The sequence below is a fragment of the Mizuhopecten yessoensis genome, unplaced genomic scaffold (assembly GCF_002113885.1).
Source record: "Mizuhopecten yessoensis strain PY_sf001 unplaced genomic scaffold, ASM211388v2 scaffold4611, whole genome shotgun sequence".
In the NCBI taxonomy this organism is placed as follows: Eukaryota; Metazoa; Mollusca; class Bivalvia; order Pectinida; family Pectinidae; genus Mizuhopecten; species Mizuhopecten yessoensis.
Window position 1 is genome coordinate 21920 of NW_018405633.1, and position 17029 is coordinate 38948.

The 17029-nt window shown below is 36.5% G+C and overlaps 1 protein-coding gene across 2 annotated transcripts; it reads right to left on the reverse strand.

The window, feature by feature from the left end:
* Positions 1-639: 639 nt before the first annotated feature.
* LOC110449420 (beta-1,3-galactosyltransferase 5-like) lies at positions 640-10132 on the reverse strand. 2 transcript variants are annotated; one of them, XM_021496276.1, is made up of 3 exons: positions 7743-7939; positions 3470-3582; positions 640-2906 (listed from the first exon to the last, which is right to left on the reverse strand). In XM_021496276.1, the coding sequence occupies exon 3, from the start codon at positions 2903-2905 to the stop codon at positions 1712-1714; it is 1194 nt and encodes a 397-aa protein (XP_021351951.1). In that variant the 5' UTR covers position 2906; positions 3470-3582; positions 7743-7939; the 3' UTR covers positions 640-1711. The 2 variants fall into 2 exon arrangements, with proteins under 2 accessions (XP_021351951.1, XP_021351952.1); XM_021496277.1 differs by lacking the exons at positions 3470-3582; positions 7743-7939 and adding an exon at positions 9939-10132.
* Positions 10133-17029: the final 6897 nt, after the last annotated feature.

Genomic DNA, 17029 nt, shown 5'->3' on the forward strand with positions numbered 1-17029 from the left:
AATAAAAGTGTTTTTTATTTTATTTTTTATTTTGCACATAAATTTACAATGGCATTGTCAAATCTCACAATGCCCAGCGATATTTCAGCAGCCGTCATGTTTATTTATATTGGATATTGTAGTTCCGGTTAGTGTTGTATTAATATGCTAAGAATTGTGTCTCGTGATGCATGGTAATTAAAGTCCCATCAACGACACAGCTTTCAAAGAGGCTATATAGTGACAATGCCATGCAAATGTAAATATGTACATATACATCATATTGCAAGAAGATAGAACTGATATACTATAATTGAAAATATAGCTATTATATAAAACCAATAGTCCCCTCGGCTAAAGACAGCCGAAGGCAGCAATTAAGCTGAGAGCATCGCGGACAATGAACGCTGATAGTCTAAATATCAGAACGCTCGCTGGCTCTGCTCTATAGCGAAAGTGCACTAAGACGAGTCGACTCGCCCAATGAAACACAACGACGACCCGCCAAATGATAACCAAAATCGGAGAAGAATCCCCTCTAGAAAACTACTAAATATATGTAGAGGACATATTCTTGCGCAAGATGCACTATCACATAAAGTGAGACAACGAGAGATAAGCACCAGAAAGAAGGGACGAGATATCAAAAACGTGGAACATGTGCACTTGGGAATCTGGCCCGGTAAATGTGAAATATCTCAATTTCCTACGGACTGCCCATATATATATATATGAAGGGCAATTACATTTCCTCTGTGTCGTTCCATTTACTGTGATTCTCTTATCCAAACGTATTATTTAAAAAAATGCAAACTCCCTTGAATTGTTTATGAACGAACTAAAGAAGCATTCATATCCCCATTGAAATACTATTCTCTATTCCTGTTCTCTGGTAAAACGTTTGTCTTAAAGACATATAATATTATAATCTTTTTGGTATTATTTCATAGAATTAGATACATCGTTTCTTTTCTCTTTCTGCCCTTATCCTCTACAGTTTGCAGATTTTATTTAAACGTAATTTGACATTATTATCAAAAATATCTCTCAAAAGCCGAGTAGCTATAGACTTCAATTGAAAAATTGAATTAAATAAAAAAAAAAAAAAATGTAATAAAATTAAAAGATGAGCATTTAAACTACAAATCTCGGGTACATTACATATACATTCACATGCATTTCTAACAACTATACACATCCACATTGCACACTCTACACATATTCTGACACTAGTCAATGATTAAAAACAAACAAATAACAGCACCAATACGTTAATACTATACATGAACAAAGGTAAGGTACATTTCCGCAAGACTGTATCTATCTCTCAACTCATGCATGATTTACCTGACGAAAAAAGGACACAAGAGGTCGCTTTCGATACACTTTTCAATAACCAGAAATTGGATTTGGGTCAGATATGATAAAAAAAACTGAAGGCAAAGCTATCTGCCAGCCAGGTATTTGTATTAGTGTTGATATATATAAATATATATATGTGTGATTTATCTAACGCTTTAATATATTCCCAAGAATCTCATACAGTTTGTATTGTATATAAAAGCGAGCTCCTGTGATGATGAGACAGGTCATGCAATTGCAGACTCGCGTAACAGTACTGGGTATATATTAAATCAAAGTATAAACGTCAATAAAGTTAGTTCCTGTGCCGCTCGAACTTATCAAAGTGACAACCGGAAATATCAAATAAATTATTAAAACAAAAACGGACTCAGGATGAGATCTTTTGCAATGCACGCCATGCACTTTTAAGCTTCGAAGGCGGATAACCGTGCGCTGCCATCAGTTGAAGATTAAATGTTCTACTATAGGTAGCAATATGTACAACATACACAGAACGGATATAGACAGGTTTCACATGAAGCTTATAGGCCAATATTCCTAGATAACAGTCGTCAAAATTAAAAAATCTGGTGAACTGGGAAGCGAAGTGCAGGTCGGTAACGAAGTTCATGGTCATGATCATAAATCCAGCTGACGGCATTGGGGGGTATACGTCATGGGGGTAGTCCTGTGGAGACACGTACCACTTAGACCTCTTACCTCTGTAGGGGCTATGCCTTGTTATGTACCCGCCAAAAAAAGTGGGCACAGTTACTTCGCTTTTTAAAAACTTCACCAAACGTGTAGTAGATACTAGCATATCGTCATCGACAAAAACTACAAACTTAGAACGGTTACAGTGCTGTACGGTCCAATGAATCGCTCCGATTGTCTTTAATGTGTTGTTATAGTAATTGTCACGAAATGACATTAGGATAATGTCTTTATGGAGGTTGTTTTCTTCCTCTACAGCCGATAGTTCCATTTGTTTATCCGGGGTTCCGACCAGAAACAATCTCACGCTGTTATATTTTTCCATCAGACTTAAGTGTGACCAGGTTTCTCTGATCGCCACCCTGTTTTTCACATTGTTAACAGCGGATTTGATGAGAAATATAAAAAATGGCGAACCATCAACACATTTGTCTATGCGGTAGTGCTTAAAGTTGTATTGATATACAAATAAAGGTTTGTGTTCTACGTGTATATTTGACTTCAGTTTTCGCACGAGCTCAACCATATCGACATTCAAAGGGTACGGGAACGCTGACCAAGGATCTTTTGTATGATTTGATGATTTCATTTCCATTGATTCAGTGGAATAAAAGGTTGATTCAAGTTGATGAAATTTTGTTGTTTTGCTTATTTTGCTTTCTTCCCAGTTTCCTGTATCAATATTCAAATATTGAACGTCGGTCAAATTGCTTTTCGTATCATTTGTTAATTTCCAAGATAAGGCTTTCCGATAATGCTGGTATTTTCTGCTGGTAGTTAGGCGATCGAAATTCCAGACCAACATGCCGGTAGCGAGGACAAGTACCAGGCGTAGTAACTGTTTTAATACCTTAATGAAGGACGCCATTCTGAAAATACAGGGAAAAAATACCATTTAAACAAACTCTAATTAGTGGGGGCCGCAAATTACTTCCCCCAAACTGGCCCAAGGTTTCCAAACAATGGATAAGAAAAGTCTCGCAGTTCAATAATATACGCACATATCAAGTTTAAGCAAAATCGGACACTATCAAAATTTCGACTAATCAGGAGACCTTTTACTGTACCATACTGTTATATCAGGAAGTCATAGGCGTCACAATATTTATATTTCAACCGAACAAAGGCCGCAGCGGCCATCATGGATGTGCAGCTGTTTAAAAATCTGAATTAAAAAATGTAGTTGATTAAAAAAGCATCGGTTACCAACATTCAATAAATAAGAAATACAAATAAAACATTGAAAAAAACAATTATTTAATTGTCCATCATAAATGATTGCCCTAATTAAATAATAATATACAACATTTATATAGCGCCCTATATAATTTGTAAAATTACTCTAAAGCGCTTACAATCACCATTTTACATAAAGCAAGAAGATAACCATCTCAATGTGCACATAAATGAATAAATAAACGATGGTATTTACATGGCGTCTGTGCAAAGAGTCTTAAATGCAGACGTGGTGAGATGAGTTGTTATGTCCTTCTTGAATTTGGCGAGATGATTTTTAATCAGGAAATGTAGTTGACCATGAGATGTCTGTGGAAAGATGAAATGTCGTTCAGGTTAGTTGGTTGTATAGAGTTTAACGTACGTTCAACAGCTAATGTCTTTGCAGAATGTGCTCCGTGTGTGTTGTGTATGCGTGCATAACTATGTGAATGTGTGCTGGAGGCAGGGTAAGTTGAAGATCATGTGAGGCGATAACAGTGTACTACATGATCCTGAACACCTCCGTCCCTGTTACCAACAAAACAACATTACAGCCTTAAGGACCAAGTACAAAGGATATATGTCAACCACATGTGTCGCAATCCCCATACTACGTGATTATAGTAATCATTTATATTTAACTTTACAAAATGATTGTGTTTTCTCACATTTACATCGGAACCGTACAATGTACAAATACCCACTTGTCACTTGTCAAGGGCCTCAGCGAAATTTAACAATTCCTGTAATGTCTGTACTTGACATAATGTTTATTTTGGGTTACAGCTAGGGTCACATGAAGACGGGCGTCTAGGGAGTCTTATTTTTGTTAGTAAGCCTGGGGTTTAGTATCCTCGCACGAACTAAGTTAATATGTAAACGGGTGTCTAGGGTAAGGTTTGTTTTGATATGATTTTGTTAAACGTCCTATTAACAGCAAAGGTCATTTAAAGATGTGCACATTATACTGACACCGAGTCAGTTGATGCGAATACATTTTATGCTTAACGTTAAGCAGGGAATAACAACTACCATTTTTAAGGCTTTTGATATGTGCTGGCCTGGGGACAGAACCCCGTGCCTACCCCATTTGGGCGAACGCTGAAGACTAAGACTAGAAGTGAGTTACTGCCAATCAAGACACTAGAAAACGAACAGGTTTTCAAGAAAAGAGAGAAAACATGAAGATCCCAAATGTTGAAATGGGGGCAGCAAATCAAGTGGCGTTTCTTTAATTTCCATTCACCAGAGGACACAGAAATGGAGGCAAGAGATGCATTTTGGTTTCCTTCACTGTCATGAACAGAAGACGTAACATAAAATCCCCAATCCTGCAGGGGTCCTATATCAATTGTTTCTTACAACAGCCAGGGTTATATAAGGACGGGTGACTAGGGAGACAACAGCAAGGGTCATATAAGGACGGATGCCTAGGGAGACACAACCGCCAGGGTCATATAAGGACGGGTGACTAGGGAGTCAACAGCCAGGGTCATATAATGACGGATGCCTAGGGAGACACAACCGCCAGGGTCATATAAGGACGGGTGACTAGGGAGTCAACAGCAAGGGTCATATAATGACGGATGCTTAGGGAGACACAACCGCCAGGTCATATAAGGACGGGTGACTAGGGAGACAACAGCCAGGGTCATATAAGGACGGGTGACTAGGGAGTCAACAGCCAGGGTCATATAATGACGGATGCCTAGGGAGACACAACCGCCAGGGTCATATAAGGACGGGTGCCTAGGGAGTCAACAGCCAGGGCCATATAAGAACGGGTGCCTAGGGAGTCAACAGCCATGATTATATAAGAACGGGTGACTAGGGAGACAACAGCCAGGGTCATATAAGGACGGGTGACTAGGGAGACAACAGCCAGGGTCATATAAGAACGGGTGCCTAGGGAGACACCGCCTGAAACAGAAAGTAGATAGACTCCGACAAGCAAATACAGGGGTCATTTAAAAAATAATTGTATATGGAACGTAGCGTATATGGTATGTCAGAGTGTGTAGACGCACATGTAAGTGACTACAGGTAAGCGAACAGGTAAGAAACTATTTAACCGGTAACCAGAGTTGTTATAGTCTGTCTCGTGGCTCAATGCGACAGTTATGTGACCGTGGTAATTGATATTTCAGTATCTCCGTTAAGGATGTCATCCGGAACGTCTGTTGTATTTTTCTGACACCGATTAAGAAAGAAAAAAATCCCCGAGTCAGAATTTTTAACACTTACACGGTGTCTTTTTATAATAGCGTTAAGAAATTGTTCAACACATTTTCGTCACTTCATTCCTTTGCATTTTTGTATAGAGGTGGTTGGACAAAAGGACGTTTGTTAGCTCCTTGCAACACAAACAAAATATTTAAATATGGGTGGGGGATCCTTTTATACTATTCTTCGAAGACTGTTCTAGGGATCATTTCAGGGTAGTGAATTTTCGGATTTCTATACTACTGCGATCAACTCTAGCATGCACCGAGTCTTTGTTTTCAGTATAAACCATAATTTAAAATAAATCTTCTCAGAAAAAAAACCCAGTAAGGTGATATCAGCCAAGATAAGTTTATCAGTTGTACATGTAATGAAAACCAGGGGATGTTACTGTAGGTAAGGAGCACTAAAAGACCGTTTTCTAGTGTTTTGTCTCAAGCAGGAGACAGGAATCTTTAAAACAGATGAAATGAAAAATAATTTTGAGATGTTGCCTGATTTTACTACTCTCGGCGTCCGTCTCTGTCTCCGTGTTAGGTCTGGTAAATGTCTATTACCGATGTCGTCAAATACAGATACATGTATGTATAGCAACTGCTCTCCATTCATGTTTCACCGGCAAACCTTCCAAATAACATCACAACGGAATGAATATGAATAATCATCCCCCTCATATTTCAGTCTTTCAAATGATATATAAGAATTACACAAAAAAGGAGTTGAGGCGTCGGTAATGTTTACGAATGCAGGGTATGAAACATGAATATGAACCCTACCTCTGATATAAACTTTATTTCTTTTATAACAATTATGAAACAATTTATAAACTTATCCTAATCACTCTTGTTTACCCGGATGTTAGCACGCGGGGGGTCTTACTGTGGGAGGAAACCGGAGTACCCGGAGAAACCCTACGTGGTCGGGCAGGTGACCCCATACCTTTTCGCGTCAGATCGAGGAATCGAACCCCGGCCACCTTAGTGAAAGGCAAATGCGCTATCCACTGCGCCATCATACCACCCGTTGTTTAAAATGCGTGAGTTAGAAGTGTAAGAAATTTCAATGCTTTTTTGATAATTTAACTAGCTGCGCAAGATTATTGTTAGTGCTAAACAAATTACCCTCGATAAATATTCAATTACTTAATACATTATTATGATTGTCACGTCGAATCGTGTTTTTTTGGCATAAAATTAGGTTGCTTGTGATGTGTACTGTGTTGGGACAATGAAGAAAATGATGGAAAATTGTTCAATTATAGCGGCCATTTTTTTTTACATTACTCAGGTGTCAAATTTTCAAATCTATAAAGTCAGCATCAGATCCGCGCTATCACAAGGAGGTAAGTACGCCAACATACCCTGTCTCCGACTCCAACACACATGGAGGCACGTCCTTAAATGACCTCAGCTTTTAATAGGACGTTAAACAAAACAAAACCAATGTTATTACACATTCCTGTTCCCAGCTGTATTAACAGACTATATAAACTTACCACTCTTGTCAACTGACTGTTTCCCATAATCTACAGCAACATCACCAACAGGCAAAGGGGCAAACTATAATCACCCCTTTTCTCAGTTCTGAAACTGTCCCTAATGAAGATATTCTATCAGTGCTTAGAACATTTTGAAAACGGATGTATGACAAATCTTGATATTGCAGCATCCACAGAAAATACCGAAATCTCGTTCACCAGTGAAAACGTTATCAACTGCAAAGAGTTGAATCAAGTTGTGTTTATGCCAGTGTGGTTGCGTTTATTGATGACAGGGTGGAAATAGGAGATGTTGGGTAAGAAACCATACCTTTGTTTATGAACAAGAATGTGTACATTGTACTAGTGATTTATACCAAACACCTATAGCCTAGTATATGCTTTGTGATGAAAAGGCAAAAAAGAGTGAAAATTGTGTGTATTTAAATCATGACAGACATTCTTTCAATTCTATATGGGAGTTACATGTCACATTCGTTTACCAAGGACCCATCCTCATGGATGGAGGACAAAAACACCAGCAAAGTGACAATCTATCTTTAGTAACATTACTGTAACAAATTCTTTGTTTTGTCGCTGTGAAACTGTTTCTGATCGACAATATTATAACAGCGCTTACATTGTATCAAACATTTCAATGTATGGCAACTCTTAACTTGTTTTCCTTTAAAAAGTTTAATCGGGATCACAATGTCGATATTCACCAGGAAACAAGTGTTGCAACTACTGAATAGCATCTAGCTTAACGAGTCCAAAATGGACTTACCTTGCCCGGGTTGATCGGTTGCCCACTGAAAGATGACAGTAAAACTAGTATATGTTTCTGTCCTGTTTTCTGAGTTTATACAATGTAGGTTAATGGCTCAACCATCTTATGCATTAAAAACACGAACATGATGTTCACGTAACGTTCCATCGAATACATCTCCCATGTCAACATTCACGCTCAATGAGATGAATATTTAGCTGACACCAGCTTATCAGCCCCAATACATATGATAGTGCAGTACACACTAGGACGTGTAGACCACCTGTTGTCGTGTATGATATCAGTCTCGTTAAAGCCCGTTTATCCCGTCATAGTAAACGAATAATGTATCTGTCATTTTATAACCAGTATTGGCTGTCCGTAAATTTAAATATCAACTGAAAATACATTTCAAGTCTCAGTGGTTGTGTTGAATAATGCGCAATCAGTTTAAAAAGAAATATTTGCTGTCTGGGTTTTACTATCAAAACAAAAAACTACAAACATTTCACTATGACACGCTTTATCGATATTAAGCGTTAAACAAGATAAACTACGAATTATTTTGTATCTAATTTCTTATACTTGATTTCGAATAAAGGAACTTTTCTTAAATAATTTATTCCTAGAGATTATCAAGATAAAGGAGTGTATTCAAAATCAAGAATGATGTAAATTTAGACACTAGGCCGCTATTTGAATAATACAGATAGTCCTCGTATTACCTGTTGTTAAAGAGTGCATTTATATTCTAGTAGGGTTTTAAAACTGTTTATGTCTGAATTTTAGCTTTATCATTTATCAATGCCGGATGGGTTATTGGGTTTTTCCTCGTGCTTATACCAAGGAAACATGGAATAAGTGTTATAACTGACTTTCGTCGTCGTATACCTCATACCCTGGAAACATGCAATCAGTGCTAAAATTAATATGTCGTATACTTCATACCCTAGAAACATGGAATCAGTGCTATAACTGACTATCGTCGTATACCTCATACCCAGGAAACATGGAATTAGTGCTGTAAATGACTATCGTCGTATACCTCATACCCTGGAAACATGGAATCAGTGCTATAACTGACTATCGTCGTATACCTCATACCCAGGAAACATGGAATCAGTGCTATAACTGACTATCGTCGTATACCTCATACCCTGGAAAGATGGAATCAGTGCTATAAATGACTATCGTCGTATACCTCATACCCAGGAAACATGGAATCAGTGCTATAAATGACTATTTTCGTATACCTCATACCCAGGAAACATGGAATCAGTGCTATAAATAACTATTGTTGTATACCTCATACCCAGGAAACATAGAACTAGTGCTATAAATGACTTAATAGACTATAAATACAGATGTATGCGCTGCCATACCGTTAACTGTTTTGTATATGGACATATTTTCCGGGATTGAAACTCGCCTGATGTTTGTATACAACGCCATTCTCGTTTACCTCAAAGATTGGTGAGTTGATCACTTGGACAGTCACGTGAAATTGTTATCCTTACGATATCAAAAAATAGATACCGAGGTTAATGTAAACAAAGACAAGTGTGCCAGGTTCTACAACTCGTCTCTCTTTTTTATCCTGTTGCAGGATAATATCATATGATTTTAAAGCAACCACGTTATCGTATTTTATGGCAAGTAGTCAGCCATCTCTACGAAATTAGCTGGTAGCGGAGGCCAAAAAAGAGGTATTGATATATGTATATGTATATACAGTGCATAAGATAACTGTCAGAATGAGTAATATGTATGTTTGATGTTTTCTCAATATCCAAAACAGTATGAAACAATTCTGTAAATATTCCTTTTTAACTCTCACTAGGGCTGACATGCATATTTATCATCTATATACTACTTTATACCACCTAACGGTAGCAGGCTCAATTAATTATCATTGATTCTCAGTATGAGAAGTTGAGAACGACTTGAGAACAACTTGAAAACAACTTGAGAATCGATTTTACCATTTCCCAGCGCTTAGGAATGTATCTTCTCAAAAAGAGAACGTCTGCTCGCACAAAGTGACGTTCGAAACCACAAATAGAGTCCACACAAAAGTATCAAGAAATTGTCTAGTTAATCCTCGTATTACCTGTTGAAAAAGAGTGCATTTATATTCTAGAAGGGTTTAAAAACTCACCTGTTTAGTCGGAGTTTCGGACAAGGATACTACCTGAATAAAATTGATATACGTACCTCTGTACCTCTAGAGCGAATCTTATCCGTGTTTTGTAGAACACCTTTGTAGAATCGATAAAGCCGTTTAAAGAGTTTTATCATTTATCAATGCCGGATGGGTGATGCAGGTAGTTGACGGGCATTTAATCACCTCACAATTGCCTTATTCATATCATGCCAAACAGATATATTGGGGTTTTCCTCATGCTTATACCACAAGTTGAACTATTTACATTACAGGTAAAGCGTATTCAGCCAGTTTAGGCATCAGAGGTCATTCAAAACATTAACAACACAAAGTGGGGAGCATACACACATGTGTACTAAAATATAAAAAGCAAATGAATAGTCGAACGTGAGAAAAAAGTGTTTACGCTAAGCTATCTACATTATTATTGATTTAGAGTTTAAATCACAATTTTCTTGACACTTTGGCATTATTTCCTTATCACGGTATGGTAAATATGTGCAATGCAAGGTAGTCTGTCTAGTCTGTCAAACGAGCAGGTTTGACCTGAAAACGCGATGATATTGATCTGTTTTTACACTTATTGGATAGCTGCAATGAGTCATCAAATTATACACAAACCCAAGCCACAATTAGGTTCTCGATTTTCCTTTCATACAAAATTTTAAAAAACACATTTAATAGTAACACAGGTAAGTTATTAAACCCAGCCCCGGAAATCTTGCATGGCTCTGGAGGAAAACCTGTTATTCTCTCATGACTCGTAGAATTGTTGGCGTTTTGTCAGACATGCCTGTAGGAACTTGCATTTGCCAACGAAACAAAGCAAGATATTGAACTGACCCACCTCGTTAAACTTTAAACATCGATCACTCAAACTCCTTACTCTAAAAAACAAACCTTTGTGACATCTTTGAACAGAGAAAATATTATATTGTATGTGTATTATGTTGTGTGTGTGCTTTCCTCTGGAGGCGGAATGATGATGTATTTGCCTCCTTGCGACAGCATGAAATAACAAATACAATAAATAGATTTTGTTGATATGTGTATTATCAATGTGACTTAAAATGCACAATGTAAATTTCCTGTCCCACTAGAAATTTGGTTTTAACGTGTACACTATTACATAGATATTATTTTTTCTCAGATAGAAAAGTCGAGTGATGACATATCAATGTATATATGATTAAAATTGTATTATATTTATTATAATATAAAGTAATATATTTAATCTATCACAGGAACTTGTATGGAAATCCTACCACTGAATCAGTTGAAATTAATGTCATTATTTCTTAATTCGTCTTAATTCTAGATTTTGCCTTTTTTAGAGTTGAGATCATTTTCCTTCATGCAAATTTGGAGGAATTTTGTTAATGACAAGTAGTCCGCCATCTCTGGCTACGAAATAAGCTGACTAGCGGAGGCCAAAAAGAGGTATTGATTTCGTTCGTCAACTCTGTGGTTCTGTCTCGACTTAACTTCAGCTGGCTACAGGTCAATGAACGACAACACGTTTTATAAAGTTCTACATTTTATTATGTGCAAAATGAAACAGTGAAGTAAATAAGATGAAACATGATGAATAGATATGCACAATGTTACATCACGTCAACCACTCGACAGGTCCATACTGAAAACAGTATACCGTGTAACATATGTCCTCTCAAAAATGTCTACCCGGTATCCCACCCCANTTCGTCAACTCTGTGGTTCTGTCTCGACTTAACTTCAGCTGGCTACAGGTCAATGAACGACAACACGTTTTATAAAGTTCTACATTTTATTATGTGCAAAATGAAACAGTGAAGTAAATTAGATGAAACATGATGAATAGATATGCACAATGCTACATCACGTCAACCACTCGACCGGTCCATACTGAAAACAGTATACCGTGTAACATATGTCCTCTCAAAAATGTCCACCCGGTATCCCACCCCAGGGAATAAGTTTAAACACACTCCGATGATATATTACAACATGCCTACACCGGGAAGATAACCATCCCAAATTAACATTGATATAATTCTACCTTAACATGCCTACAATGGGAGAATAACACCCAGCCCGAAATAATTTTGAGGTCTAAGGCCGAAATACACTCCTAATCTACATACCTGTCCGTAAGAAGGGTAAAGACGAGCCGGCCAACTACATGTAAGCCTCTGCCAGACTGATTTACAATACCAAAACACCCAGCTATATAGCCAAATTTAATTGTATGCCTTGAAATGCACGGGCCATGTAGTATTTGAAATACACGTGCAATGTAGTATTTGAACTCGATACTGACCCATACCTGAGCGTAGAGTGCTGTACAGGTAAGGTGACAGATCCCAATCAGAAACGTCTAAATATAATACCGACAGGGAATACCCACGGTAAACTGATCACAACACGCACTCCGTTTTACAAAACGTAAATACGGAACTATATACAACAAGTAAGTGTGCAAAACCCAATCCTTTTACACATGTATATACAGGGCATTAGATATGACATCTTTCAGAATGAGTAATATGTATGTTTTATATTTTCTTGCATGGCTCTGGAGGAAACCTGTTATTCTCTTTTGACTCGTAGAATTGTTGGAGTTTCGTCAGACATGCCTGTAGGAACTTTCATTTGCCAACTAAAGAAAGCAAGATATTGAACTGACCCACCTCGTTAAACTTTAAACATCAATCACTCAAACTCCTTACTCTAAAAAACAAACCTTTGTGACAGCTTTGAACAGAGAAAATATTATATTGTATGTGTATTATGTTGTGTGTGTATTTGCCTCCTTGCGACAGCATGAAATAACAAATACAATTAATAGATTTTGTTGATATGTATATTATCAATGTGACTTAAAATGCACAATGTAAATTTCCTGTCCCACTAGAAATTTGGTTTTAACGAGTACACTTTTACATATATATTAATTTTTCTCAGATAGAAAAGTCGAGTGATGACATATCAATGTATATATGATTTAAATTGTATTATATTTATTAGAATATAAAGTAATATATTTAATCTTCTTTAATTAACAATCAGTTGAAATTAATGTCATTATTTCTTAATTCGTCTTAATTTTTAGATTTTGCCTTTTTTTTAGAGTTGAGACCATTTTCCTTCATCCAAGTTTGGAGCAATTTGTCAGCTTGTCGTGAAAGACTTAATTCTAACTCATTTGGGTTGTAACATGGCATTTGACTGGTTCATCGAAATAATTTGCGACGGTATAACCGAGAAACATCGTCATTTGCATATAAAGCTGGAATGGCGATTGTCTATGACGTCAGTTACCCCGGCTGACCCTGACACGTCTTGAATTGTTAACAGTGTTGTTACGAAAAATAGCTTGACAAAAACGGTCAACATGATTTCTCCACACTTTGAATTTAACTGATGTCACCAACACTAAAGAGTTTTTTAAGAAAATGCACAAAAGATTATAGCTGATATGTATACATAGAATGGGGTTAGTAAAACTCAGTTTGTTAGCGTGTAATTACGGTATAACCGATGCTTACCTTAAAATACAGTAGGGTTATTCTCTGATTTCAAAAGGTTTGTAATTTTGGAAAAATATCAAAATCATATATACTGAAGCTAAACCTGCTTTGTGAACGATGTATTGAATGAGGGAGATTAGTAAAACAGAGCATTCTGGGAAATAGTTTAGGGGTCATGATTCCTACAGTTATGTGACCGCACGACGCACCGTACATATATCGTGCACACACCGTCCACACATCGTCCACACAACTGTGCTATTTCACAATCGCTCACCCCGTTGTACGCTTCGCTCCGCACAACAGTGCGATTTGGTACAATTTGTTCATCAATATTACGGAATGAAAAACATACGGAAGGACGTGTGTTACGGCACGATTTCTCACCCGGGTGTGAAATTGTGCAATCTATTCGGCCAAAGGCGACACGATTTCTCACCCGACATGATTTCACACCCCAGCTCTTTATGTCAATCAGGGTATTGTCTGATGCTTTTCATCCAAAGTGTTTGATCTTTTTGAATGAATTTTATTTTACAACAATAACAAAACTGTTTGTTTACTTTTTTAAATCATCTTTTCTCTGTTAAAAACTGCTATTCATACATCAGTTAATCAGGGAAAAAATGTTTGCAATAGCATCAATAGTGAAGCGATAACTCCTTACTGATTACACACGCATTCGGTGAGGACAAAAAAGTGCGATGAATTTTCACTTTGCCTCGGAAAACAACGGATAAATGCTTAGCTCTGAGAATGTCCTGAAGTTACATATTTATTATGCATTACTACGAATCCGAAATAAGCCTGGAAAATCTACTAATCAACGTGGAATGAGGAATATAAGCAAATGATTAGATGGAAATACCGAATTGATAACAACACGAAGTGATTTTTTTTTTAAGTACATGTATTTTGTACAATAAAGACCTTCTTCCTTTTATTCGACAGCTTACATATGCTGCTTGTTTCAATCACTTGTTTTTTCTGACGTCATCTCTCATTTTTGTGCATGTAATAGATGAGCTTACATGATATCAAATGACGAGATGTTCGATGTACAGTATACCTAATATTGATTGATTGATTGATTGCTTTATCTATCAACTTTTTCATTGATTCACTATTGAAATACGCAGCAGAAGCCTTTCAATATCTTCACATATTTAATTAGACTATGAAAAATATTGTTGCTCGATTACGTGGTATGTAAGAATCGATACTACGTCTGTCCAACTTGTTCATACACACCCAGGAACGCATACGCGTGCAGCATACAGGCACAAACTCACGCGCGCAAATACAATGCACGTGAGCGCACCTTCTTAAACACATTAAAACGCAATATAGTTCACCTAAATTGTGTGAGAATTAACACTTCTTAAATAATAATTTATCTATTAAAAGATATAGTCAACAATAATGGCAAGATTCGAATGACAAAGTTAACTTAAATAACAAAGAACACGAACTTTTTACACAACATGAGCTTATTAAAGCAGAAGCGAAATCAGTTGCTCTGGAAGGGTACATACTTTTCATTTTTTATCATAAATTATAACAGTATCTAGTTGTAACAGGGACCGTTACTTAAGGCCCCAAACTAATCCTGTAGTCGCAAATGATGCTGCAAGAATTATCACAATGCCACAACACATCTACATACAGAATCTGAACAAAATCGGTCAATATCTAATTGTCAACCAATCAGGACCTGACCTAACACGGACATATCATAAAATAGAAATAAAATCAACGAAAGCCACTGAAGTGTTTTTAGTGTCATTGCTAATTTTAATACAGAATTTCAATTTTCTTTTGATGAGATGTAGACCTAAATCTTATCACAACAAAAACACCCATTAAAATTCAAATGAGTAATTTGTTTGTTTTTCGTAGGAGCATAAAACTGAAATTCTCAAAAAGTCAGATTTGTTCCCAAAAGAATGTTGTCAAACTAATAACGCATTGAAGGATCATTTTTGATGCAACCAAAACTAAGGATCATTTACTACAGTATACATGTAAAAATATCTTGCTATGGTCAGTTATCAGATATTTAAAGACAAATCAACAACCGGAAGCTAATTCAGGTAATAATATTTTCCAGACAAAATGTGTTCATCTTAGAATAAAAGTATCTCATAACTTTTGTATACCAAATATCTTTTGATTATAGAAGGACTAGGCCGTGAACTACCAGTGATAAAAATATAAATCCAAAACATGTGGTGTAACATATTCAAAAAAGGGATCAAGTGACCATATGGTCTATATATCAGAATTTGTGGCTTTGTGTATAATCTCTTCATTATGACTGAAACTGACAGAAAAGAAGGAAACATTTGTTCCAGTTTAAATTGAATGAATATTTCATCAACAAAGAACATGTTTCGAAAAGATTTGTTGGTTTATGTCTTTTCAAGATGGCCACCAAAACATTCCTTCTATTGCCTAATAAATTGTCAGATTCTCAGGCAAATTTATTGCAACATAAATGGAATTAAGAGATTTTGTGTTTGTTTGATACTTTGTTTTTATATATTTATTAAAGTTTTATGCCGTATTAACAGCTGATGACATTTACAGATAATGTTTTTCAAGACGCAAGAGTATGATATGTTCTATGGCAGACTTGGAAAAGGAAGGAAGAAAAACAAAGATGCGAGGTTTTGAGTTTGTTTTCAAACTGGTGATTCTAGATTCACAAGAAAACAACTTATTTCAAGATTTGTAGGAACATCTTAGCCCTTTGGTGCAACTGTTTTGGATTTTAAAGAATTCTAAAATGGCCAAGATAATAATGTATGCTTGATGTATGAGCAAATATTCCTATAGGTCTTTGACCAATTGGGCATTGGCAGTAGTTATCCTTTTTTGGATTATTATCATTTGGTGTCGTGCTGTTTTGAATCAAAACATTATATCTAGTCTAGCTTTTGTGCGATGTTTGCATATTTACGTTTGATTAAAGTACTATCGAATTTCGATAAGGTCAATTATTTCTGTTGAATACCTTCCATGGATCCTCCCAGCAAGTTCAGGAAAAGAATAGGCAAAGTTAAAAAACATGGAATACTGTACTCGGTGCCTTCGGCATAGTATTTCAGTGAGGTAGCACTATAATGTCAATATCAGATCCGTGCTATCGCAAGGAAGCAAATGCATCATTATACCCAGCACACATATATACAAGCACGCATATAATTCACACATAGAAGCGCGTCCTTAAATAAATGATCTTTCCCTTTCCTTGGATCAAAACATCATTTATATGTGCCCCAACCTCATGTTATTTGTTTTATATATCGAGTTTGTTTTGCATAGCTTCATTTAGTAAGGTTTGTTATTTGTATGAATATCTGATGATTAAGGAGGCTATTTCATTATTATTAGTTTACTGTTTTTCGTGCGAGTTAACTGTCCTCAAATTATATATTTTAACAAAATAAGGTCGTTCTAGAAATGGTACATTCATATTTACCTTAATCTGTAGGCTCTTTCCCTTGGCAAGTTTTGGCTTTAAATGTAAAATTAAACCTCATGCATAGGTAGATATACTGTTCAAAGGAGAAAATCACCCCAGGTTGAAGCAGCTGTCACGTCCCGAGACGTGTATACTTTGATAGACA